The 24584-nt window shown below is 43.7% G+C and overlaps 1 protein-coding gene across 4 annotated transcripts in view; it reads right to left on the bottom strand.

The window, feature by feature from the left end:
• Positions 1-651: 651 nt before the first annotated feature.
• ECE1 (endothelin converting enzyme 1) overlaps positions 652-24584 on the bottom strand; it is a 119960-nt gene continuing 96027 nt past the window's right edge. For all 4 annotated transcript variants that reach the window (XM_030222357.1, XM_030222359.1, XM_030222358.1 and 1 more), the window contains 10 exons: positions 21212-21326; positions 20078-20188; positions 16647-16745; positions 14753-14830; positions 13375-13478; positions 8544-8654; positions 3550-3617; positions 2773-2963; positions 2148-2243; positions 652-1229 (listed from right to left, as the gene is read on the bottom strand). In XM_030222357.1, the coding sequence (XP_030078217.1) occupies positions 1053-1229; positions 2148-2243; positions 2773-2963; positions 3550-3617; positions 8544-8654; positions 13375-13478; positions 14753-14830; positions 16647-16745; positions 20078-20188; positions 21212-21326 (1150 nt within the window). In that variant the 3' untranslated portion in view covers positions 652-1052. The remainder of the gene's footprint in view (positions 1230-2147; positions 2244-2772; positions 2964-3549; positions 3618-8543; positions 8655-13374; positions 13479-14752; positions 14831-16646; positions 16746-20077; positions 20189-21211; positions 21327-24584) is intronic.

Below are 24584 nucleotides of genomic sequence, written 5' to 3'. Positions count from 1 at the left end.
GGAGTGAAGTGGTTACTCTGTCCCCTTAAAAGCAGCAAAGGGGAATAAAAATACAAAAAAAAAAAAAAGTGTTACTTTGACAGAACACCTCGTTCCTGCCCTGTGGCACTCTTATCCCAGTCCTTTATTTCCACAGGAAAAAGCAGTCGCCTGTACTGTTAAGGGATGAGGGCGAATGTGTACTGCTATGACCCTAGGCCCACTCACACCAAACTGAATGCCGGTACAGAAGACAGGTTAGTTATGTTCAAGTGTATGTTTTGTTGTGTTTTTAATCCCATCAGCCTTTGTTCCCTCTTTGGTGTCTCCTCTCACCTATGTTCAAACAGCTTGGAACCAAACAGATATGACCCATTCCCTTAGCTGCTGTGTGCAGAGGGCAATTCTGGGAGTGCTGAACCTTCCCCTCAGAGGCTAATGCCAGATACTTCCCTCTCTCCCCCCCACCCCAACATCCCATTTGCTAAATTGAAGTACCCCTTCAAGGGCAGTCAGTCCTCATAACCCAAGGAGTCCTCTACTCCAATTTCCCTGAGCTGCTTCGACACATCTGAAGACTTGTGAGAACTATCCCAGCCACACACCATTAGGCCAAGTGGGGATTTAGTGGTCAGACTTACTTAGAAGACCCAAAATTAGCCACACATTAAGTAGAAATTTACTTCCTCCTTTTAATGGTCTGCAACACACAATCACCACAAAATAGCTAGAAGCATTTCAGCAGTCCTGGTTTGATAGCAGAAAAAGTGCTTAAGGCACTAAACTCGCTGTAGTTGGGACGTGGGGCAGTATCTCTGGAGGGCCATGTAAGAAAACTCCTATAAAAGTCCAAGTGGTGTCGATTCCGATGATCCCTCTGTGTTCCCACATCTGCACAAATATGTACAACTGGTATAAACAGTATAAAAGTTGCACTATTGAAACGAGCCACGATTTGCTCCTCAGGCTTGCCAAAGGCATGAGTTTCTGTGGAATGTTTTGGATCCTTTGGAGAGGTCCTTTTTCTTCCAGTGAGGGTGCAAAGGGGCTCGTATTCAACCAGTCTTCTCCTCTCACCAGACTTCACACTTATGTTCAGGGTTCATGGGGGCACCAAGAGGGCACTGGAAGTGCTCTGAAAACTCCCGTGAGTTGGAGACTGTGCCGATGACACGATAACGGGAGGGGCTGTGTGGATCTGTAATAAGTCCTTCATGCGAGCTCTCAGGGGTACGGACCGAACACCACACCTGCAAACACAAGGACACATCGGTAAGAGTGCGACTGTTGTACAGTCACCTAGAGCAGGTGTGGGCAACCTTTAAACACAGTCACACACAGCAAATTAAATGCCGTATAATTCACTGTCAAAAAAAATAATGAGACTGAGCATGCTCAATTACTGTGAAAATCCACAAAAAGCGGGAGGAACGCTGAACTCTCACAACGGAAGTTATACAACAGTGGGAAGTAGAAGTTATACAACAGTGGGAAGTAGACCTTGTGCTCCAGAGATAAAAGTGACAACTGTAGGATTTCAAATGAAGTTTATTGATGGAAGGCTCAACGCAGTACTGTGTTTTGGCCTTAGGAGTCTTGGTAAAATCCTGCATGTAAAAAATTATGGTGTAAGAACGGTATCGCAAACATCAGGTTGGTCTTGAAAAAGATAATTGGTTAAAAAGGTCTTGTTCAAGACCAACCTGATGTTTGCGATACTGTTCTTAAGAATTTTCCCGAGGCAGGCCTGTAGCCAAAACACAGTACTGTGTTGAGTCTTCCATCAAAAAGCTTAATTTGAAATCCTACAGTTGTCACTGATCTCTGGAGCGCAAGGTCTACTTCCCACTGTGAACATGAATCATCACCAGAATGGCTTAGTACCATATATTTTTCTTTCCAAACAGTTGCTATCAACCAAGTCTTATCTTACTGTTTAACCCTTCGACTCCACCAACAAATTTCTGGTTAGTGTTTGTGAAGGCTGGTTTATGTACACTCCATGGTCTTGTGGGCCACAAAAATTGAGGATGGGTTGCAGGTTGCCTACCCCTATTCTACAGCACGTCCCAAGATAGTGGGTTATAAAACAGGGACACGAGCTTCTCTGGATACTGCGACAGTTGAAGACTAGTCTACACGCTTACAAATTTCCTTGAAGACTTTACCTGGGCAAATCCCACAAAAAAGAGCTGATGATTGGACAGATCCAGAGTCGGTAATACTTCCTCATCCCCATTTTTCTTCACCCAGTTTTTGTAGGCCTGCCGAAAGGAGATAAAGAAAGTTTACGGCTCAAGTACATACAAAGTTGTTTCAGAAATACAAACCGCAGCTGTTAATTAACAAGTGGGAAAATGCTTTCGTCTGTGATGGCCAATGTCAGCATTGAGAGCTTTTTACCTCTTTCCTTCATAAGTACCTGTGCAGGCTGGTGTACACTAAGCTGAGTAGATCTCTTGAAAGAGAGTGAAGGTAGACTGGCCCCTGAAATTATGTGGAAGGGATCAGAAGCCATTGGGTATCAAACAGGGCAGCTTCCTGTCCCAGAGCCTCCCAAGCACATTACCAAACATTAAAAGAACCTCCTTATTACAGAAACTTCCTCAAATATTAATTACAAAATATCCTAGAACTCATAAGATTTAGAAACACAGGAATGCAAAAGATACTGATGTGCAGCAAACCATCAGCATCATCTTGGCAAAATTTAAGTTATGTAAGAGCAATGCTAACTGACCTGAACCACTAACATCACAATATATGAACATGCTCTCTGCATACAAGACTCACCCGATAGGCTGCTTTCAGCCCTCCATTGTCAGCAATGTTCTCCCCGAGTGTCTGCTTGCCATTCACAGACTCGCCATTGATAGAGTAATTACTGTACTGCTCTGTGATGCATGCCGTTTGATTATTGAAAGCCTCAATAGATGAGTTCTTCCACCAAGACCGCAAGTTCCCATCCTTATCGTACTCCCGGCCTGCAGTCAATATCCAAAAATTTGTTGAAGTTACATTCTTGTCAATCCAAAAAGTCTTTATCAGCTTTTGGGAGGAAGGGGAAAGAAAAGGTTGGCCCTGGGACTCAACTACAGTGCTGCCCTTCATACTCCAGGAGGTCTAGAGAGTCAACAGCTCCTCTCAGTGAATGAATCACAGGAGTGATGCACTCAAACCATATAGGAGGAAAGCAGACACTATAGGGTGACCATGACTGTCACAGCAACTTTGGGCATCAGTAGATACTTCCTCTCCAGGTCTCAGCCAGTGAAAGATGGCCCATGAAGGTCTGGAGCATGGAGAAGTGACAAATCAATAAAAGCTATAAAGAATGGATGTTACTGTGAGAAAGGGGTAAGGGTTATGAACTTGACCTAGGTCAGGCTGGTTTTCCATGGTCACAGGGGTGGGGGGGGGGATTTTTCTCAGAACTTCTACTTCAATCCTGCTTCTAAGTAGATGGTACTCCATGTACTTGTCCTAGCTGCTTTGGGAGCATACATGGGACAGGGTGCAAGAGGCTGTAACCCCCTGAGAAAAGGGACCCTGAATCTTGGGAGGCTATACCTTGATCGTCAAAGGCATGTGTCAACTCATGTCCCATCACAACACCGATTCCACCAAAATTCAAGGCCCTGTGCAGAAAATACAGTAAAGGTAATTAGAATTCACTTCTGTAGACAGTGGCTTGGTAGTGACCTTATGAGGTTGACTGAATGTCCAGTTCCACAGCCCAAGTGCTTATTCTGTGCACAGCACGTGTGTGAAAGGAGGCAGTAGATAGGTGAAGACCTTATCTCTCTCAATGAGTCAGTTAGAAAGGCATTTGAGTATCTAGAAAAAAGCATGACAGTATGAAGTGAAGTCCTCAGAGATATATAAAGGAACTCTCTCAATTTCAATTTGCTGGTTTTACAGCGTGAACATAGGGATAATACCTATTAAAGTTTGGTATCTTAATTCACTGGCCATTAGTTTACACACTTACAGTTAGATATTATATATAAGATTGTCCCAAACTGGTTTGCAAGGCAGTTTCTAAATATATTTTTAGCAAAAAATGCCAGACTGGATTGATGCCGTTTCTTCACCTGTCAGTCTTACTACCTTCTTATATTGGCTCAAGAAACTTGCTCTTGCCCATGTACTCATGTCTTCCACCCCTTTATGGCTGCTTTATTCCCCCTACCTCAACTGCCTTCTGCTTTACCAGTTCTCCCCCCAAAACCCACAAATCCTAATCCTGTCCCCCTCCATCTTTATCCCACACTATCCTACTCCGTTCCCTTAAAGATCACCACCTTGTCCTTCCCGGCCCCAAGCTTGCCCACTATGAATCTAATAGACAGGGCTTTTTTCTTCCTCTCACCTCATATCTGAAACTCTCTTCCACTTTCTCTCTGAAAGCTTGGCTTTTCAAACAGGCGTACGGGGGGCTCAGACTGATGGGTCTTTCCAGCATGGGGTTCTTTCCCTCTCCTCCTGTCCTCTTGCTCTTCTGTAGCAATGTTTGGCTTTACTATCGATAACTGGCATTCCTTTCCCATTTTGATTGTATATTGTACACCAGTCTGCTCCGTCTTGGCAGCTAGAGTGGTCTGGAAATTCTAAATAAACTATAAACTATCTGAATGTATAAGTAAAATACTCCAAAAAGAGTTTCACAGCAAGAGATAGGGGTGGGGGGGGGGGGGGGAGGATGAAAGAGTGAGATGGATGGACCATCGTCTTTTGTAGAGAGGAACTACAGCCACTTATCTATCTTCGAAGACCAGTCCTGCCCGAAAATAGTGGAATGGAAAATAATAGATGGTAGGGATAGGAATGAAGAAAAAATGGAGGAAGAGGAGACTACGGAGGGTACAAAATTTGGAAAGGGATAAAGATGGGTACAGATTACTAGATCACTATTTTAATGTTTTCATGATATCCCTCTAGGTTATTGCATGAGGTGGGGCAGATATCTAATGTTATCTAGTTCTTATATACCAACCGTTGTTCCAGTTAGGATTCACAGCGGTTTACAATGCGAGGTTTAACATTGGGGAGGAGAGGTGGGGGGAGCCAAGGAAGAGGAAGTCCATGTCATTAGTAAATACTCAATGTTTTGAGTATTTACTAATGACATCCCGTTTGTTCCATTTGCAGGATGTTCACAGCAAACTGTATCTGCTTTGCAACTGGAATGTGCAGTGGTACAACGAAGGAATCTCAATTTAATTTTCAAGACAGAATTGCTCAGACACTGGGGTCAGTATATGTTATTCTGGCGAATTTGATATATCGTTACCTTTCAAGCAGCTTTGTGATTTGGCTGTCTGAATTCTGCCTCTATTCCAGGCTCTCATAAAGATGATTCAGACAGATTATTTGTGAGTGATCTGCCAACTGAAGCTCTCTTCACCAGAATTAGGAAACCAGCTAAGGGGCTACTTTAGAAGTATCTCCATAGCAGTATTTACATGCGTAGATCACATCTACAGGTCAGTCCTGGCTTCCTGAAGTTGCCATTCATATGTTGAAAGCTACACCATGCAAAGATTGAGGGGATTTGGTGGACGCATGGTCTAGGTGTGTTTCGAGTAGAACAAAAGTCTACAAGTATTCCCCATTATGCATAGGGAGTACAGATTTATGGGGGGGGGGGGGGGGGGGGAAACTTCCTTGTTGGGTTTTACACCATCTTGATGCAATGATGCAATACATAGATTAATGTGGGTGGGATTTTTTTTTCTAGTTATTCATTTTGGCTAAACCAGTCTATGGCAAATTCTCGAACTGCAAAGTTACAGTCTAATAGATAAAGTTTCCATACAAATATATAGTGAGTAGACTTCAAACTACCTTAAGAATTCTTCCTTTGACATGATCATGTTTTGATAAAGTGCTTCAGGAAGTCAGGAGTTCAGATTGGTCACCCTCGGTGTCCCATATTGTTCAAACCCTTAGACATGCGTCAGCCAGGGATCCAAACTATATGGTCACCACAGCAAAGGAGGCATTCTTAAAGAGAAGTCTTGATAAATACGTTTTCATGAAAATATGTTAAAAATTTGATTTGAAATATTTAAAGCACTACTAGACAATACACCATTTTAATGAATTAATGCGCCTACCTTTTGTTTGAATTAATCGAGACTGGCAGTTTGAAGTTCATTTGTATGTGGGGGGGGGGGGGGGGGGGAAGACATTGAAGGGGCTATGCAGAAGTGCAATATACTTCATGATGGGACATAATTCCTAGATCAGAGAGGCGCTTACCTTAATTTTGAATCTAAGTGGACTTATTTCTTTCCAACATTGCAAGAGTTGCCTAGTTTCAGGTAGCAAGATCACATGTAAATACTAGTATTCTAGTCAATTATACACACGTCTCCATTTCCATATGTAAATGGCCATATTCCAGTTGTGAGTGTGTGCCAGTGTTTGATGGCATGTCCTTTGCAGGTAGGTATTCATGTGGACAGAGTGGCTGGGTGCACACTTACCTGTATAGATTTGAGCAATCTAGGTGTGAGCATTTCTACCAGCTCTGCAGCTCGGGTAAGTGATCACAGCTTAAGATGTGGATATGTTAACCCAACCACTTGCATTAGTCTAAAGAAAGAAATGTGCCTACTTTCCTCCAGAGAACAGGCCTCGAAGAGGTGTTTTCCTAGTACGTAAATCTAGGTTCCTCATTAGAATTACTCTATGTATTATCTGTGCTTCTATGCTGCAGCTGCTGAACGTCCTCTCCCATAGAGATCTGCGGAGCCATTTTTTTGGACAACTCTAGAACCCCTGTTCTGATCTGGCCCATTTGAAACCGGTCTTTTCCCTAGTTTTTCTCCCATGCCAAATTTGGTTCCATTCTATTACCTTTTCAGAGTTACTCTGCCACAACAGGCAGTCATTGACCCCTTCCCCAGTCTACTCCTCCCCTCCCAGCTCACCCACACGCCATATACACGAGACCTGGAGGGGAGAGGGCTTTAGGTTTCTTACTCCCATATTAAGTATTTCTTTGCTCTGAAGTTGTGTAATTCATGATCCTCGATGTTAATTTCTTATTTTAATCGAGTGCAACTTGCCTTGAATCTTATATCAGAGTTGGCGAGAAATAAATCTACGATAACATACTGACCTTCTCCAACCCTCACTTTTGCCTCCCATCCCTTCTTTAGTCAATAGCAATATATCTCTCCCTCCCTCACTGCCTCTCTCCACTGTTCCCCATTTTACAGTTTCCACAAGTCCCAGCCCACAAAACACTCCTACTCCTCATTCAGTTTAGAATGCAGTAATGCAGAAAGTAGAGCAGATCTGCGAGGATGGTGGCATGGAAGGGTCCAAGTCTTCCAGCTGTCCGTATAAATTTAACTCAAATGCTTATGCAATTGTGATTTATATATATTATGGGTACAGTTATGAACCATGGTTAAGGCCTGTAAGAGCTAAGGCCTAACAGCATATAGGCTGACAGGCTTAATTGTTTGAGTGTCTCTTAGTTGACCTCTTTACTGAATCAGAGCTCATAATCTGCTGGCACCTAAGTAAACACCATAGATAATAAACACAGATATGCACCCTAGAGCACAGTCAAAGGGCAAAGGCTGATGAGATGTCCTTGCGGGCAAACTGGCCTGGGAAAGGAGGAGACCATAAACAGACAGGGAATGTGGTTTAACAGGTGAGAAAAGACCAGATGGCTTTGCAAGGAGACTAGATGTTCCTGGGTAAGATAACTTATTGAAGGCTTGTAAATCATTGTTAAACACAAGTGTATAAAAATAGCTGTCTCAGTTCCATATGTGGGAGCAATGGATACAGAGAGCATATGTATGCAGCAGTTCTATCCTCCCATGAGAAAATAATTGTATCAATATACTTGGTAAATGAATAAAAATACTTTCTCATAGACATATCATAGTCTTATCTCTCTCTAAATTGTGGGTGGTTGATGAGTACTAATTTGGGAGGTGATACAAGCAGCCTTCTGTCTTTTTAAAAACATTTAATGCCTCAATCAGATGTTAAAACCAAACATCAAGTTAGGTTGAGTTAGCACAAAAGATATTTGGCTCCACAGCATGGTTTGGTTCCGTGGAGAAGGACAAGGGTTCACTCTCTCAGAGTGGAAGGAATCCCACACAAGGGGGTCTTATCCAGACCCTTTTCTTATTCTGTAAGTCACATCGCTGCATCAGGATTTAGTAAAACTACGGGATAGTCACCGGGCAGAGTTCAGCGTTTTCCTAATGGCCACCAGCATTAGCCCCAGAAATTCAATGCTGTGCCATGTCCAGGAAGTGAAAACAGCCCATTAAGTACGATATTCAGCACTTAAGTGGCTATCGTGAACTGCATAAAGGACTAACTTACGCGGTTACCTTGGCTGGTTAAGTGCTAGCGTATCCAGCACTAACTGGGCATTTTCAGCAGTGCCATCTGAATATGCCCCGTTAATTCCAGACAGGCCGTTAAACTGCTTTGAATATGTACCCTTAAAATTATATATTTTCAGCAGCTCAGCGAGCTATGATGAACACAGTAGGGTATGGGTGTCCCCAGACTCTTACTTTGGCGACAAGCTGGTATAGAAAGGAGCCTGAAGAATTCCAGCCGGGAACACAATCTCATTCTTGGTAGGGGAGTAATAGGCGTTGACAGTAGGAGGGGTCATGCTCCATCTGTGGAAATGAGAACAGCAATCAGCATGTCAGACAGTTGGAATTTAGAAAAGCAAACTTTATTAACTAGTTTCCATAGTGTAAACCCCCTCTCTCTATAGTTTTAAACCTTAATTTTCTACCAGAGGGAGAAAGTTAACTGTCACAGCATTAACAGATTAACTCTAGAAGGTACAGCAGGGCCTGGTTCAGTCTTCATACCTGCCCAGCTCTAGTATCTCTCTCCATTTATAGTCTCGATTTATAGTCAATTATTCTAATTAGCATGGCAAGAGGGGGGGGGGGGGGTCATTACAGAATTTTAATCACATTTCATTACTTTCTGAGAAGCAAATACTAAATAAATCACAATATACCATATAATCTTAAGGCTCTTTATCTAATATCCCTAGTACCTTAAGTTTTAAACAAATGAATAATACTAAGAAGCAGACAGCAGCCCAGCAGCGAGAGGGGTGCCATCCATTCTTTTGCGCAGTGTGTCATATGTATGATTATCTCCATTGGCGAAAGGTTATTGTGTGGACTCAATGCAGAGAGCTCTTAGCTCTCAGCGAATGAACGAGTCTGTTCTCTTGAGGTTGGAGTAGCAGACTTGGAGGAGCTGAGAGAGACAGAAATATATAGAAGAGACCTACAGGGACGTTGTGCTGCCTTGGAGGAGGAAGATTCCTGAAAGGAGAGCCACCACCCTGGTGAAGTAGGAAGTAATCCTGTATCTAGGACCTGCCCATCAGGGGATTCAATATCCTCTCACACAGAGGTGGTCTCTCCAGGAGCTTCTGCCCAGGATGGAATAGTTAGGACAGTTGTAGTTGGCGATGTGACGATGTGATCATTAGGCATGTAGATAGCTGGGTAGTTGGTGGATGTGAGGATCACCTGGTTACTTACCTGCCTGGTGCAAAGGTGGCAGATCTCACATGTCACCTAGATAACAGACAATGCTGGGGAGGAGCCTGCTGTCTTGACATAGGAAACCATGGGAGGGAAATTTGGGAAGCCAAATGTAGGCTCCTAGGTAGAAAGCTGAAATCCAGATCCTCCAGGGTAGCATTTTCAGGAATGCTCCCCATTCAATGTGCATGACCCAAGAAGGAAGGCAGAAATCTGAAGTCTCAATGAGTGGTTGAGACGATGGTACAAGGATGAGGGATTTAGATTTGTCAGTAACGCCAGATAGTCGATAAATAGTCTGCTGACTATTTATCGACTATCTGGCGTCACGCAGGATATGCTATTTTGAGCTGCTCATGCTGGTTTTTTATTAAGAGAATTTCTTATATCCTTGTCCTGATAGATTATTTTATACCGCTCTTATTCAAGGAAGATACAGACTAGCCCCTGATGCAGCCCTATTGTTGGGCGAAACATGGCCTGTGTTGGGCATTTGTCTCATACACGGTATCTTCAATAAAGTCTTTTGGATATTATACTGATCTGCTAGTTTGTTTTCCAAATGCAAAATGATGCATATTGGGAATAATCCAAATCATAGTTACCTGATGCTAGGGTCCACCTTGGGAGTCAGCACCCAAGAAAGATCTAGGTGTCATTGTAGACAATATGCTGAAATCGTCTGCCCAGTGCGTGGGGACAGCCAAAAAAGCAAACAGGATGCTAGAAATTATTAGGAAAGGGATGGTAAATAAGACCAAGAATACTGTAATTCCTCTATTGTACGACCTCACCTTGAGTACTGCATTCCATTCTGGTCGCCATATCTCCGAAGTTATAGTGAAAATAGGAAGGGTTAAAAGAACGATCAAAATGATAAAGGGGATGAAACTCCTACCATATGAGGAAAGGCTAAAGAGGTTAGGACTCTTCAGGTTGAAAAAGAGACGGACGAGGGGAGATATTATTGAGGTCTACAAAATACTGAATGGTGTAGAATGAGTAGATGCAAATCAGTTTTTAAGTCATTCCAAAAGTACAAAAGCTAGAGGACACTCAACTTACATGGAACTACTTTAGTTATTTGGATTTTGCTCACACTTTTTTCAGTAGTAGCTCAATGTAAGTTGCATTCAAGTACACTGGGTAAGTTCCTGGAGGACAAGTCCATAGTCTGTTATGCTTATCCTGGGATTGGTAGCCTGGAATGTTGCTACTTTTTGGCTTTCTGCCAGGTACTTGTGACCTGGATTGGCCACTGTTGAAAACAGAATACTGAGCCAGAGGGACCATTGGTCTGACCCAGTTATGGCTATTCTTATGAACAGAAAGATTTATTAAATGTATCATGCCTGCAAGTCTCACCTTCTGCAGTCTAAATACAAATTTAAAATGCAGTCTTTATTGCACTAGTGTGAACTTTGGCAAGACCACAAGAGTTGTACTTTAAATGATGGTGCTGCTGGGTGGGGGAGGAAGGAAGGAGAGATTGTAGGAGTTGGGAGGTCACATATTGTGAAATGTCCTAGAGCTGAGGTAGGCTACTATAGTGCTGGATTTTAACCCCCTTTATCACAGCAAACCCAAATTAGCTGTTTCCAAAAAATGTCTTAAGGCTATTAAGGTTAGAGTCCACGTCTACTGACAATGGTCAAGTCAATTCAAATATTCCTAGATGAAGGCTCAAGGCTCAAGCTGTTTGTTGAAGTGAATTTGATGCAAAAGTCTAAACATGCTGAATACAGACTGGAGAAAGCAATATGAACATGTCAGTGTGATTTGTCACTATAAAACGAAGGTCTAGCACTCACGACAATATATCAAAATGTAGACATGAGCAAATGTTCAAAATCGCTGAGCAAAATCTTATTTTGTTTATGGAGAAAAGCCCTCAGAAACTAAAAGGACTGTAACCTATAGTGAGACACGGTTAATTGTTGAAAACCAGTGTTTAATTTCTATCATTGGGCTGTGTGGTAGCCGTGTTAGTCCACTCTTAAGGTTATCAATAGAAATCAAACAAAATAAAACATGGAAAAGAAAATAAGATGATACCTTTTTTATTGGACATAACTTAATACATTTCTTGATTAGCTTTCGAAGGTCGCCCTTCTTCCTCAGATCGGAAATAAGCAAATGTGCTTTGATGTCCCCATGCATACCTCCGACCCACCCCCATCCTCCCACCCTGTCAGACTGTCATAGTAATGCTTGAATGTTTTCACTTATATACACTGTCAGCTAGCACATTTGTTATTTCCGATATGACGAAGAAGGGCAACCTTCGAAAGCTAATCAAGAAATGTATTATGTCCAATAAAAAAGGTATCATCTTATTTTCTTTTCCATGTTTTATTTTGTTTGATTTCTATTGATAACCTTAAGAGTGGACTAACACGGCTACCATACTCCTCTACTTATCATTGGGCTGAAAACTCCAGTTTTTTTTTTCTTTTTTTTATATATAAATGCACTTTAATAAAGGTCAACCATATAGACGTGTGAACCATATCGACTCTTCCACTAAACAGAAAAAAAGAAAGATACGGTTCACACGTCTATATGGTTGACCTTTATGAAAGTGCATTTATATATAAAAAAAAGAAAAAAAAAAAAAAGAGAAAAACCTGGAGTTTTCAGCCCAATGATAGAAATTAAACACTGGTTTTCAACAATTAACCGTGTCTCACTAAAGGTTACAGTCCTTTTATTTGAGGGCTTTTCTCCATAAACAAAATAAGGTCTAGCACTGCCAGGACGATCACCAAGGCCTAGAATTACATCAGGTGAACTAGAGGTCTCCATGTGATATGGGGAAGTGACAGCTCAATTTCAAGACTGACCTGTGAGAGGGTTATAAAAGAGTATAGGCCCTCTAGACATCTGGCTTATTTAACTGAATATGTGTGCGGGGTTGAGGATAAGAGGGTGGAGAATATGGTAAGGGGGGGGGGGGGGGGGGAAGTTGCATTTGTTGTGTTTGTAATATTTTTCCATATGCTGAAAATTAATAAAATTGTTTGAACATAAGATTGCCCCATGAACTTGGCCTGTACGGAAGGAAGGCACTCGATAAAGCTCAGATCCAAACTCAATAGGTGCAGCAAGACAGACTGCTGGCTCCAGACTTCTCCAGCTAGCTTGAAAAGCTGGGGCTATTCTATGCCAGAAGCAGCCACTGAACGAAGTTGGATACTTATCCTAAACAGTTCATGACCGTTACTGATTTATTTATTGCACTTGTATCCCACATTTTCCCACCTCTTTGCAGGCTCAATGTGGCTTACAATACATCATGAATGGTGGAAGCATATAAGAAAATATACATTGAGAAAGGGGCTTCTTCCAAGTGCTGGAGACCAATGTGAACGATTGTGTAACTAAGATTTTTTTTGTTGCTCAATTATGTTGAAAGAGCGTTTCACGACTACTTTAACACATTTTAAACTATTTTAGACAGCAGAATGTGAAAAACAAAATTGTGCAAGTGAAAACCGATGAGGCATTGGAAGTCACTGCCTTGCAATTTAAGAAAAGCCTGGTTCTTCCCCATCAGGAAATTACCAGAACAATGGAGAATGGACTTTCCCTTTTCTCCACAGTTCCTGATGGGGAAGAACCAGGCTTTTCTTAAATTGCAAGACAGTGGCTGCTTCTGGCATAGAACAGCCCCAGTTTTTCTATCCATTTTGCCTCTTTCCATTTGTCTCCCTGTGCAAGTCATTTTATCTCCGGATCCCTCAGTCTGACAGCCAGAGGGCTACCACCGCCCCTCCCCCAACACATCTTATGAAAGGAGCTAACAGAGAACCACAGCACTCACTGGTCTCTGTTGGGCGCTTTCCGCAGTTGCTCTGCCATCACTTTGGCTGAGAAGTTGTAGAATTGCATGACATTCTCAAAGTACAGGTCCGATAAAACTTCATACTGCAAAGAAACCGGTCAAGTCATAGGCAAAGTCACAGTGCAAAAAGCAGCTTACTGGTACACAACTGTTTGAGAACCTACCTCAACACTTACATAGATTGGTATTATACGAATTATGCAGACATTGTATATCATTTCATTATTCTTCCATGCTATTATGGCATTGTACTGACATTTATGATTATTCTGCAGTGCTGTTAAAACGTGTATATTTTGGATATTGTTTCATGTCAGTCTTAATAGGTTTCAATTTGCCATTTCCAAGTTAACCTCACTTAGAGTATTTATGGTTATATTTGGTCATTTTACTATGGTTATGCTGTTAAACTCTACCTGCTGTATATTGTTTTGGGTGAATCACTTCCTGGAGGTGGTTAATGGATCCCAATAAATCAAACTTGAGAAAGTTGTGGGCAGGCTGCCAGGAGCCGCTGCCTCAGTTTGTCATTGCAGCCCTGGCACCCCAGTCAATCCAGCAGGGAATGGGTCCAGGATTAAAATGTGAAAAATGGGTCTAATTCTAGTTTAGCAGCTTCATCAGAATAATGAGGACGTAAGTATTCAAACTATGCTGTTTGCTCTTATAGCTGTTGATCTTTAGATTCTATTGGATGTATTATTGATAACTTTTGAAACTGGAAAAAAAAAAAACCCTCCTAACTTGCCTACTCTTGGTACCACAGACATGGTTCAGCTTTATTTCCTTGTGTTCACAATTAACACAGATGAGTTAAATGAGAGATGCTTGTTTGGAATTGTTGTAGTCTGCATTGTTACAGGCTGTATTTTGGCTGCGATTGGCTTATGCTCCCATAATCCCATAAAATAATGGGAATTTTACATCCATGCACCACTACAGTCACCAGCAGACCCTTTCAGATGCTCCTCCGATTATGGCGTTTAGAGCAGTAATTTTCAAAATCCATAAAAAAGTTATCCAGATACTTTGGAGAGGCCTCACCTATCCCTTGAAACAAGCTGAGAAAGATCTGCTGGGACTTGTGACTGACTAGCCACCATTGAAAGCAGGATGCTGGGCTTGACCGATCTTAAGTCTGATTCTATGCGTTTCCTAGTGCTGCTCATGTTTAGCAGGGTTTGTCATCATTACAATGTGTGAAGCCTTCACTGACTTTTAGGATTCCTTTTTCCTTACTCATCACCACGCCTACATTACTTTTCCATGGTCTCTGCAAGCTCTGGGTACTCGTTTACTTTGAGTAGAAGAGATGCCCTGCCGGCTTACCCCACAGGCAGGTCTACAGGAAACTTACATCATTGAACACCTTGTCCAGTTCCTTGGCGTCCATGATGAACTTGGGGTAGCCAATCATATCATAGATGGCATCAGCCTGGAAGTGCACAGATCAGCATGAGAGAAGAGAGTCTATGGTTACCATATTTGTGGAGACAAAAAAAAAAAAAAAGCCACTCCATCCTAGCTGCAGTCGCCTTGATCCCCCAAGGAAGCCTGATTCTATAGCAGTGAAAATACTGGTAAAAAGTAACAGAAGTGCATTTTCTTCTATAGTCTAAATACAAAAATAGAAATGTACATTTCCAAAAATGCAAACATTCATGAGCAGCATGTCCCCCTTTCCCTCCCCCATCCATAAGGAGCATGTCCCCCTCTCCTCTCCATACCCTTCTATCCATGTGCTGCATTCCCCCTTTTCCGTTCATGTACAGCATGTCCCCCTCTCCTCTCCCTTCCCATCCACAAGCAGCTTGCCCCCTTCTCACGTAGGCCTATCTTGCAGCCCTGGTGGCCTAGTAGCCTCTTTGGGGCAGGAAAGAACCCCACTTTTTCCTGCCTGCTGCCGTTGACCTCCCCGCTGCTGCTGCTACTTCTTGAAAATGGCTGCCGAGACGTCAAGCGGTGGCCTCACAAGATTTCCACAAAGTCTCGTGAGGCCTCCGCTTGAAGTCTTGGCAGCCATTTTCAAGAAGCAGCAGTAGTGGGGAGGTCAGCTTCAGCAGGCAGGAAAGAATGGAGTTCTTTCCTGCCCCAAAGAGGCCACTAGACCACCAAGGTGCACTACAGTAGGTTGGGGAAGGTGGGTGGGGTGGAGGAGCAGAAGGCAAGTCCAGAAACCCGGACAACCCCCCCCCCCCCAAAAAAAAAAAAAAAAAAAAAAAAAAAAAAACTGTCCAGATCCCCGACAGTCCCCCTGAAAAAGAGGACATGTCTTGGGAAATCCAGACATTTGGTAATACTGAGTCACCCCTTACAGACCAAGCAAGCAATATAAAGGAGACAACATGGAAGTTGTATGGTAAATGAGTACTGCAGAATTTAACCCTGAAAGATGCCCTCAATCCACAGAAGCATGGGCACCCAAGCGAGACATTTCCCTGTGCATCAGTCACTATGGAAACCCAGCTGCACAGAGAAAATGGCCACCAAAATTAAACTAGGTGGCTGTCCCAAGTTCTCTACCCCATTCCCAGGGGCAGTTTGTGCAGCATGTTCCAGATGACTCTTTACAACCCTTAATGGCAGATTCTGGACTGCCAATTTCTCCCTTTATTCTCCTTTCCACCCCAACCTCTTCTTTGGTAGAAGCTTCTGCAGGTTAAACAACAGAGCCCACAGGGATGGGGCAGGGAGAGGAACAGAATTTGCGGGGATGGGGCCAAACTTTGACCCCATATCATTCTCTACCTGCCACCTCTTTGCTGGGTCCCAGGTCAGTCACACTATGGGATCAACTCCTCCAAGCTGGGACAGGAAACAAGGATCCAGCTGCCAATTTCTCTAGCTGAGCTTCCTCCCCCAGCCCATAAAGGCCTAGTTACAGGCAGGCTGCTTCTAAACCAGGTGTTCTCAATCCAGGCCTCAGGACATGTCAGTGTGGTTTTGAGGCTATCCACAATGAATATGTATGAGAAATTTGCATTCACTGCCTCCATTGCACACGAATCTCATGCATATTTATCATGGGTATTCTGAAAACTTGACTGGGTGTGTCCTAAGAAAGAGGTTGAGAACCCCTGGTCTAGACCAAGGACCTCACAGGATCTTTCTTCTCCTCGGGCTATATGGCTCGTCTGTAGAAATCCACATCTGGAAGATCAGCCATTGGTTGCTGTACCCAATAGCAGGCCACTACTCATTCCCTTACAGCAGGTCTTACCTTCCTCCCCTTTATCAGCAAGGCATCTTACCTTCTCTTTGGCAGCTTTCCGGGTGTCCTCATCCATCCAATGGAGGCTGGATAAACTTTCCTCAAAGGCCGTTTTAATCTCCGTTATCATTTCTTCTGCCTATACAGAGCAGAAATTGTGAGCAGGCCGTTCAAAACCCATTCAGGCAAACCTGAACCAAAGTGGTACCTCGGTTCCAAGACAAAATGCATCTACTCCGACTTATCCTCCACCCACCCTGGTTATCTCCAGTCCTCTAATCTCTGCCCCACCCGGCTGTCCGAGGATCCCAGCTGGATCCTCACAAACACAGAAATTGCAGTTTCCAGATTGCTCATTTGCAATTAAAGCTGCACTGTTATACACTGGATACAAGTTAATCAATGTGCTGGAAGGAGGCTGGACACAGTCCAGTAAATTGGGAAATGGTAGTTCTCAGAGTCCTGTGTCAGCATCTCCACATGCCTTGCACATTCCATAAGAATATCCCTCAATATTTATAACCATGCCAGAGCACTTTACGCTGTAATCAGGGCCGCCGGAGGAGGGGGGAGAGCAAAATTCCCATGGCCTGGCCTTCAAGGGGGAGGGGGGCCCTCAAGCCTGGCACCAGCAACCTTCTTCTTCTGGCCTGCTTGCTTCCGGTCATGTGTCCCCTCTCCTGCTTCTATCCGTACCGGGACCCGGATGATTGCATTAACGCGATATTGCGTTAATGCACTCATCTGGGTCCCGACTCCCAGCATGGGCAGGAGAGGACAGACCAAGGAAGCAGCAGTCAGAGACAGAAAGGAAAGGGGGTGGGGTGATCCAGTTCTGCCCCGGGCCCGGCTTTGTCTCAGGATCATACTGAGCTTAGTGTCACAAGCCTTCGGCCTCACCTAACTAAACTAGTTTAGGAACCTCTTCACTCATCTTTCCTCCTCCTGTGGAAATAGTCCAACCTCATACCCCTCTATAGGCCATAACGTCTAAGTACATGAGAATCAGGGCTTTTTTTGAGGGGGTACTGAGTACCGGCACCTTTTCCATTGTCTGCTAAAATTGACCCATGGTCCCCGAGTTTTAATGAAAGATGTCAGGCTCTACACACCAATTCTGCCTTGTCATAGATTCTGTGACTGGATGCAGGGGGCCTGGCTATTGTGGGGAGGGTCCCTCAGTGATCACCCCGCCCCTGAAGGGTGGCCTGGCATTTGAGTACCAGTACCTTTTTCGCTAGAAAAAACACACTGCTCTTTAGGATTCCAGAATCTTGCTATTCTTTGGGGTTCTACGTGGAATGTTGCTACCCTCAGATTCTAGAATCTTGCTATTCTTTGGGGTTCTACATGGAATGTTGCTACTCTGAGATTCTACATGGAATCTTGTCACTCTTTAGGATTCCAGAATCTTGCTATTCTTCAGGGTTCTACATGGAACGTTGCTACTCTTTGAAATTCTGCATGGAATCTTGTCACTCTTTAGAAGGGTACCGGCACCTTTTCCATTGTCTGCTAAAATTGACCCATGGTCCCCAAGTTTTAATGAAAGAGCTCAGGCTCTACACACCAATTCTGCCTTGTCATAGATTCTGTGACTGGTTGCAGGGGGCCTGGCTATTGTGGGGAGGGTCCCTCAGTGATCACCCCGCCCCTGAAGGGTGGCCTGGCATTTGAGTACCGGCACCTTTTTCACTAGAAAAAAAACACACTGATGAGGTCATCTCAAAGTGGCAGAAGGCACAGAGTCCCTAATCTCCCTCCCGAATCTGGAGTACTACAAAGCAACCCCCCCCTCCACCCTTAGGAGCCAACTGCTTATTCAAAGGCCCTTATCCAGGTACCAGCATCTGCTGTCTGGAAGTGTGCCACCTGGGCCAGTTAGCAGTTGCCAGCAGCAGCCACAGCAGTCCATGCAGTTAAGGTAGTGGTGATATCCAGCCTTGAACTGGTGGGATTTAGGCTTCCTGGTGAACTTATTTTCTACCTACTGCAAGAAGCTTCCCCAGCTGCCAGCTCACTGATCTTCCACTCACTTCTTTTGAGATCATTTTGACTTGGGGAAAATCCACTATTTTTGGAATAAAGCAGTATAAAATGTATTGAACTTTTTGGGGATCTTGCCAGGTATTTGTGACCTGGATTGGCCACTGTTGGAAACAGGATGCTGGGCTTGATGGACCTTTGGTCTTTCCCAGTATGGAAATACTTATGCACTTATGCTTTTCTTTGTTCCTGCCTTCCTGAACCTTCACCTCGTTACTGCACATCTGGATTCCAGCTCTTTCCCTGTGCTTCTTCCTGCCTTCCTACCCAAGTGTTTCATGGTCTGATTTGGCTTTTGACCTCTGTCTGGACCAGTGTTAGATGGTTAACATTCTGTGTTGATGATACCAACTAGGCACTTCCTCAGGGATCTGATCTGCCAGTCACCTACGGACCAGCTATATTAACATGCCCTGGAGCCCTGAAATCAAAGGTGCTTTCAGCAATAGCACCAGTTTCAACATATCCAAACTTAGTGCTGAATTTTCCCTCAGTCTCAGAAAGAGTCAGGTGGTAACCTAAGAGCAAATGCTACCTTCTCTGCCATGCCCCCCTCTCAGGCTTTGAAATGTGGTAGTACATTTTGCTCAAGGTTTACAAAACTTGTCTGCCTGAAGATGCTGGTAATTATTTCAAAATTATGCATGTGGATACTCTTAACTAAGTACATAAAGCCTGTCATGTTCCTTTATGTCTGCCAATGACATCTGAACTGGATTGAGGCTCTGGATGTAAAAGGCTACTTACCAGATTGAGATAAATAGAATTCTCTAGAGCAATCTACAAGAAGCTTCTGGTAGCCTATGAAAGTAGCGCAGGGGTCCTCAAATCCAGTCCTCGAGGTCCACAACCCAGCTGGTTTTTCAGGATTTCCACAATATGTATGATATCTATTTGCATTCCGTTTCCATTGCAAACAGATGTATTCATTGTGGAAATCCTGAAACAGACCTTGAGGACTGGATTTGAGGACTCCTGCATTAGTGTTTCCAAAGAAGGGGTGGTAACCAGTCCTCAAGGACCAAAGTTCAATCAGGTTTTCATGGTTTCCCCAATGAATAATGCATGAGATCTATTTACATACAAAGCAATCAGTATATGCAAATCAAATCTCATGCATATTCATTGTAGAAATCTTGAAAACCAGACTGGGCTGTAGCCCTCGAGGTCTGTGGTTCCTACCGCCCACCTATGACTATGGTGGAAGTAGAAGCACCTCCGAGCTGGAATCGTGCTCCGTGCATTACATCCCCAGCTCCCCCGTCCCTCCTGCGAGAGGACAGGCAGGAAGCGATCTTTGCACCCCCATATCTTCCTTGTGTCCTGGGTGGCCAACACCACCAGCACAACCCTTGGCTCAGCCTTGGAAGGACAGAAAAACAGGCCAACAGTACTGGAGTAGAGCAGAAAGTGGAGCCGACCCACCTGTTTCTTGCTGGCCTCTGCAAAAGCAGCTTTTACAAACATGGCCCCCAGGGCAAATCCGAGATTATTATCAGTGTCACTGATGCAGAACTTCCAGCGGGGGAGGCAGGTCTGTGCAGAGAGGGAGGGGAAGAAAAGCCACTGCATAAGAAGGAGACCAACATGCTCAACAACCAAAGATATGTGCTAGTATGGATGGCTAGAGAGATCAAAAGGAAATTATGAAAGGGAACATATGGAAAAGGCATTTGAAGTTCTATTGCAGTTTGGTCCCTTTACTGAATTAAGGCAACAGAGCTCCAGTGTGTGGAACTGGCACTTTGCGTAACGGAGCATTTCCTGTTATTCACTTTTTGGGCCTCCATTAACCTGAAATTGCAGTGCCAGGGTAGAGGCAGTAGCGTAGGAAGGGTGGGGGCAGTCCGCCCCGGGTGCAGAGAGCAGCCGTGTGGCTGCCGGCTCCGCTGGTTCCCTGCTCCCTCTGCCCCGGAACAGGTTACTTCCTGTTCTGGAGCAGAGGAGCAGGGAGCCAGTGGAGCCGACAGGTGTGCGGCTGCTCTCTGCACCCTCTAGCAGCCAAGAATGCAGTGCGGGGGGGGGGGGGGGGGGGGGGGGGCGCAGCGGCGATCCGCCCGGGTGGCAGCCAACCTAAGATCGCCACTGGGTGGAGGTGTCACCATAGATCACTGGGGTACCGACTGGCAAGTGGCGACAGCTTCCCAGGGATGTGAAAGGACAGATGACCCACTGGGGAATTAGACCTGGAAAATTCCTGGTTGCTTTACAGCAGGGGTTGTCAAATCTAGTCCTCGAGGTCCATAACCCAGCCTGGTTTTCAGGATTTTCACAATATGTACGAGATCTATTTGCATTCACTGCATGCAAATATATTCATTGTGGAAATCCTGAAAACCAGGCTGGGCTGTGGACCTCAAGGACTAGATTTGACAACTCTGCTATACCAGAATCTCACTTTCCGGACCAACATAATGCCTGCTTCCGTACTTATATGTGGAACCAGACAACAAAAAGCTTAAGTGATACTTTTTAGTGGCCCAGCTTGGTCCATTGTAGAGTTTTATTCCCTTCTATTGCTGAAGTGGCTACCAGAGGGCAGGGTCCATCTGAACTCACCTTCTTTGATCCATATATAGCCTCCAGGAATTTATCTTTTGCGTCCTGGAAGCGGTGATCCAGAAACGCGCCAGCCTTCCTCACTGCATTCCATATCATGTAGCTGTTCAGAAGGCTAAGTGACAGGAAAAGGCAGAGAGTTTCAGCACACGATCACCCCAACCCCCTATCTTAAATGCACGCAACGTTTAAACTTAAATTGAACACTGTTAAAACCAAATTGGTTCTAAGCAGTTTTTTCACCTTTTATGGAACAAACCCTCCGTGTCAGTCAGGTGGAGTTTAAACTACAAAAACAATTGAAGATTTTGGGCGTTATATTTGATGAATTTTTATCACCCACATAAACAGAAGAGTCAAAAAAGGGGTTTCACACTATGAAAAAAACTTGAGTCGAGAAAATTCAGTCTCAAAAGCATTTAGGATTATTACACAAATCTTTAAACCAAGCCGATATGGATTACTGTAATGGCATCTTGGTGGGGTTGTCAGAGGATCTGTTGAAAGCTGCAGACTACAGAATATGGCCGCTTGCCTGATTTATGGCTGGTCCAGGTTTCAGTCAACTTGCCCTCTTAAGAGAATTACACTGCCTTCTGATCAGTACCCGAATTATCTTCGAACTGTACCATGGGTTTTCTCATCTTACATGGTGTGTTTCCCGAATATTTATCTAATTTAGTAAACTTAACTCAGACACAGGGGCTGTTCTGACAGACTTCCGCTACTGTTACTCAATCCTTGAACTAAAAATGTTATAAAACTATGTTTAATGGGCTTTTTTTTTTTCTTATCAAGCTACAAAATGTCAGAATGCCTTGCCAGCAAGTTTATGTAGATTGGATAATTACAAAGGTTTTATAAAAGCTTTAAAGACCTCTCTTTTTAAATTGTTTTATTGTTGATCGGATTCTGAATTATGTCCAATTACCTGTATATTCCTGGAAACTGTCCAGTTCTACTTTGAAATTGGAAACGGCATAGAACTCTAGAGAGACATTGTGGGGTATTTACCTTGTAGTGTAGTACAGTTTACTGACCTATTGGAAAAGATGCTTTGACCTTTATCTACCAAGCCAAGAAAAAGAAGACCCAAAATGCTCGTTAACAGTCCCCAACTCATTTGTTACTGGAATCCATTCATTCGTCATTGAAAACCAGCCACTCATTTGCAGGAAGGATGTGAAATGATTTAATGTGATGAGTGAACCAATACTGCCAAAATCTCAGCTAGTCTTCTGTGGAAGGGCCTGGGAACGCTGGAGCAGGTTACGAACTGCTAGTCACAAGGATTATCTGCTTTGTACTAATCGTCTTATATATACCGCTATGGCCTCACAGTTCTAAGCAGCTAACAAAGGGAAAGACTGCAGCAAATCTCCAGGAATATTGTACGTAGACATAATATTTATTTGGATTTATTTACTGCCTTTTTGAAGAAATTCACTCAAGGCGGTGTACAGTAAGAATAAATCAAACATGAGCAACAGACAATTACAGCAGTAAAAATATTCAAATACAAAGTATGGCATAGTATACTACTTACAATGCCAACACAATATGTAAGAGAATATTTTACTTGACAGTGTAGGGTATAAGCAAAGATGGAACATACAGATAGGTAAGACAGAAGAATTAGAAAGTAAAGTGACTAACAAAGAAAGTTGCACATGAGGTCAGAGAGATGGATAATATAGATAGGTAAGAGGAAGGGGAGTTAGAAAATAAGGTGACCAATTTAAAGAGGTTCATACGAGTTCAGAGAGATGGTTAAATATTATCTCAGCTAGGGTAGGAGTGGGTCAACATGTCCTGCTGTAGTATGTGCAGCCCATATCACACCTTGTGTGTGTGAGTGAGACTAACATGTTAGTTACTTCTTCCACTAAAGGCCTAGTTGAACAGCCAAGCTTTCACCTGCTTCCACAAGTAGAGATAGTCTTGTGTGAAGCGGAGCCTTTCAGGCAATGCATTCCAGAGTGTGGGGCTACTCCGGAGAAGGCTCACTTGCGGGTATCACATCATGTAATGTCTTTTGGAGATGGTGTGTTTAGTGATAGTCCTTGAGAGGACCTTAAGTGTCCTTGGAGGTATGTAGAGGATCATCCTATTCTTCAGGTACTCAGGGCCATTTCCTTTAAGAGCCCTGAAGATCAGTTTTAAATTTAGCCCTGTATTGTACTGGTAGCCAATGAAGTTTTTTCAAAAATGGTGTGATGTGGTCATGTCGTTTGCAACCTTCTATGAGTCTTGCTGCTGCATTCTGAATCAGCTGGAGCTGGTGCAGGCCCTTTGTAGTCAGACCATTGTATAGTGCATTGCAGTAATCCAGTCTTGATGTTACCATGGCATGCACAACTGGGATAAGATTTACCTTCTTGATGTAAGGAGAGAGGCAGCGTAGCTGTCGCAAATAGTAGAAGCAGCTCTTGAAGGTTGCTTGGATTTGGGGAATCAGAGTAAGTGTCGAATCTACCTGTATTCCAAGGTTCCTGACTTATGATTTGAGGGGGAGTTCGTACTTCCCAAAAGGGATTTTGATGTCAGGTATGTATCCACTTGTGTTAGGGACCCAGAGAAGCACGGCTTTACTTGGGTTCTGGCAAAGTTTGTTGTGTTTAGCCCATTCTTGAACTTGATGTTAGGTAATCAGTTTATTCAGGGCTGTAGGTAAGTCAGGTTCAATGGGTATAAGTAGCTGCACATCATCCGCGTAGATGTAGAACTGAGTGTCCATTGACCGAATTAGCTCAGCTAATGGCTTGAGGTAGATATTGAACAGAATAGGTGACCGTATCGATCCTTGTGGTACCCCGCAGGTCAATGTCCATGGTGCTGATGAGTTGCTGCCAAACATTATGGATTGTTGCCTTTCTGATAGGTAGGATCTGAACCAAGCAAATACTGTTCCATAGATACCTGTGTCAGTCGTGCTAACATATCATGATCCACAGTGTCAAAAGCTGCTGAGAAATCTAGCAGTACCAACAGAGGCAAATCCTCTATCTTGGTTTTTGTGAAGATCATCTAGTTGGGATACGAGAACCATTTCTGTTCTACAACCAGGTCTGAATCCAGTTGACATGGATCTAGCCAGTTTCTCTCTTCTAGCCAGTCACTGAGTTGAACACAGACTGTTTGTTCTATGAGTTTCCCTAGAAATGGGATGTTGGATGCTAGCCAGTAAACTTTCAAGTTTGTCCTGGTCAAGGTTGTTTTCCTTCAGCAGAGGGCGAACCACTGCCCTTTTTAATGCTGTTGGTAGTTGCCCATTAGAAAGAGAGGAGTTCACAATTTTTGTGGCACCTTCTACGAGGCCCATACTTGCCTGCTGCACCATCTTTGATGGGCAGGAGTCAAGGGAACAGGTAGT

The sequence above is a fragment of the Microcaecilia unicolor genome, chromosome 13 (assembly GCF_901765095.1).
Source record: "Microcaecilia unicolor chromosome 13, aMicUni1.1, whole genome shotgun sequence".
NCBI lineage: Eukaryota > Metazoa > Chordata > Amphibia > Gymnophiona > Siphonopidae > Microcaecilia > Microcaecilia unicolor.
This window is presented reverse-complemented; position numbering and strand designations above follow the sequence as displayed.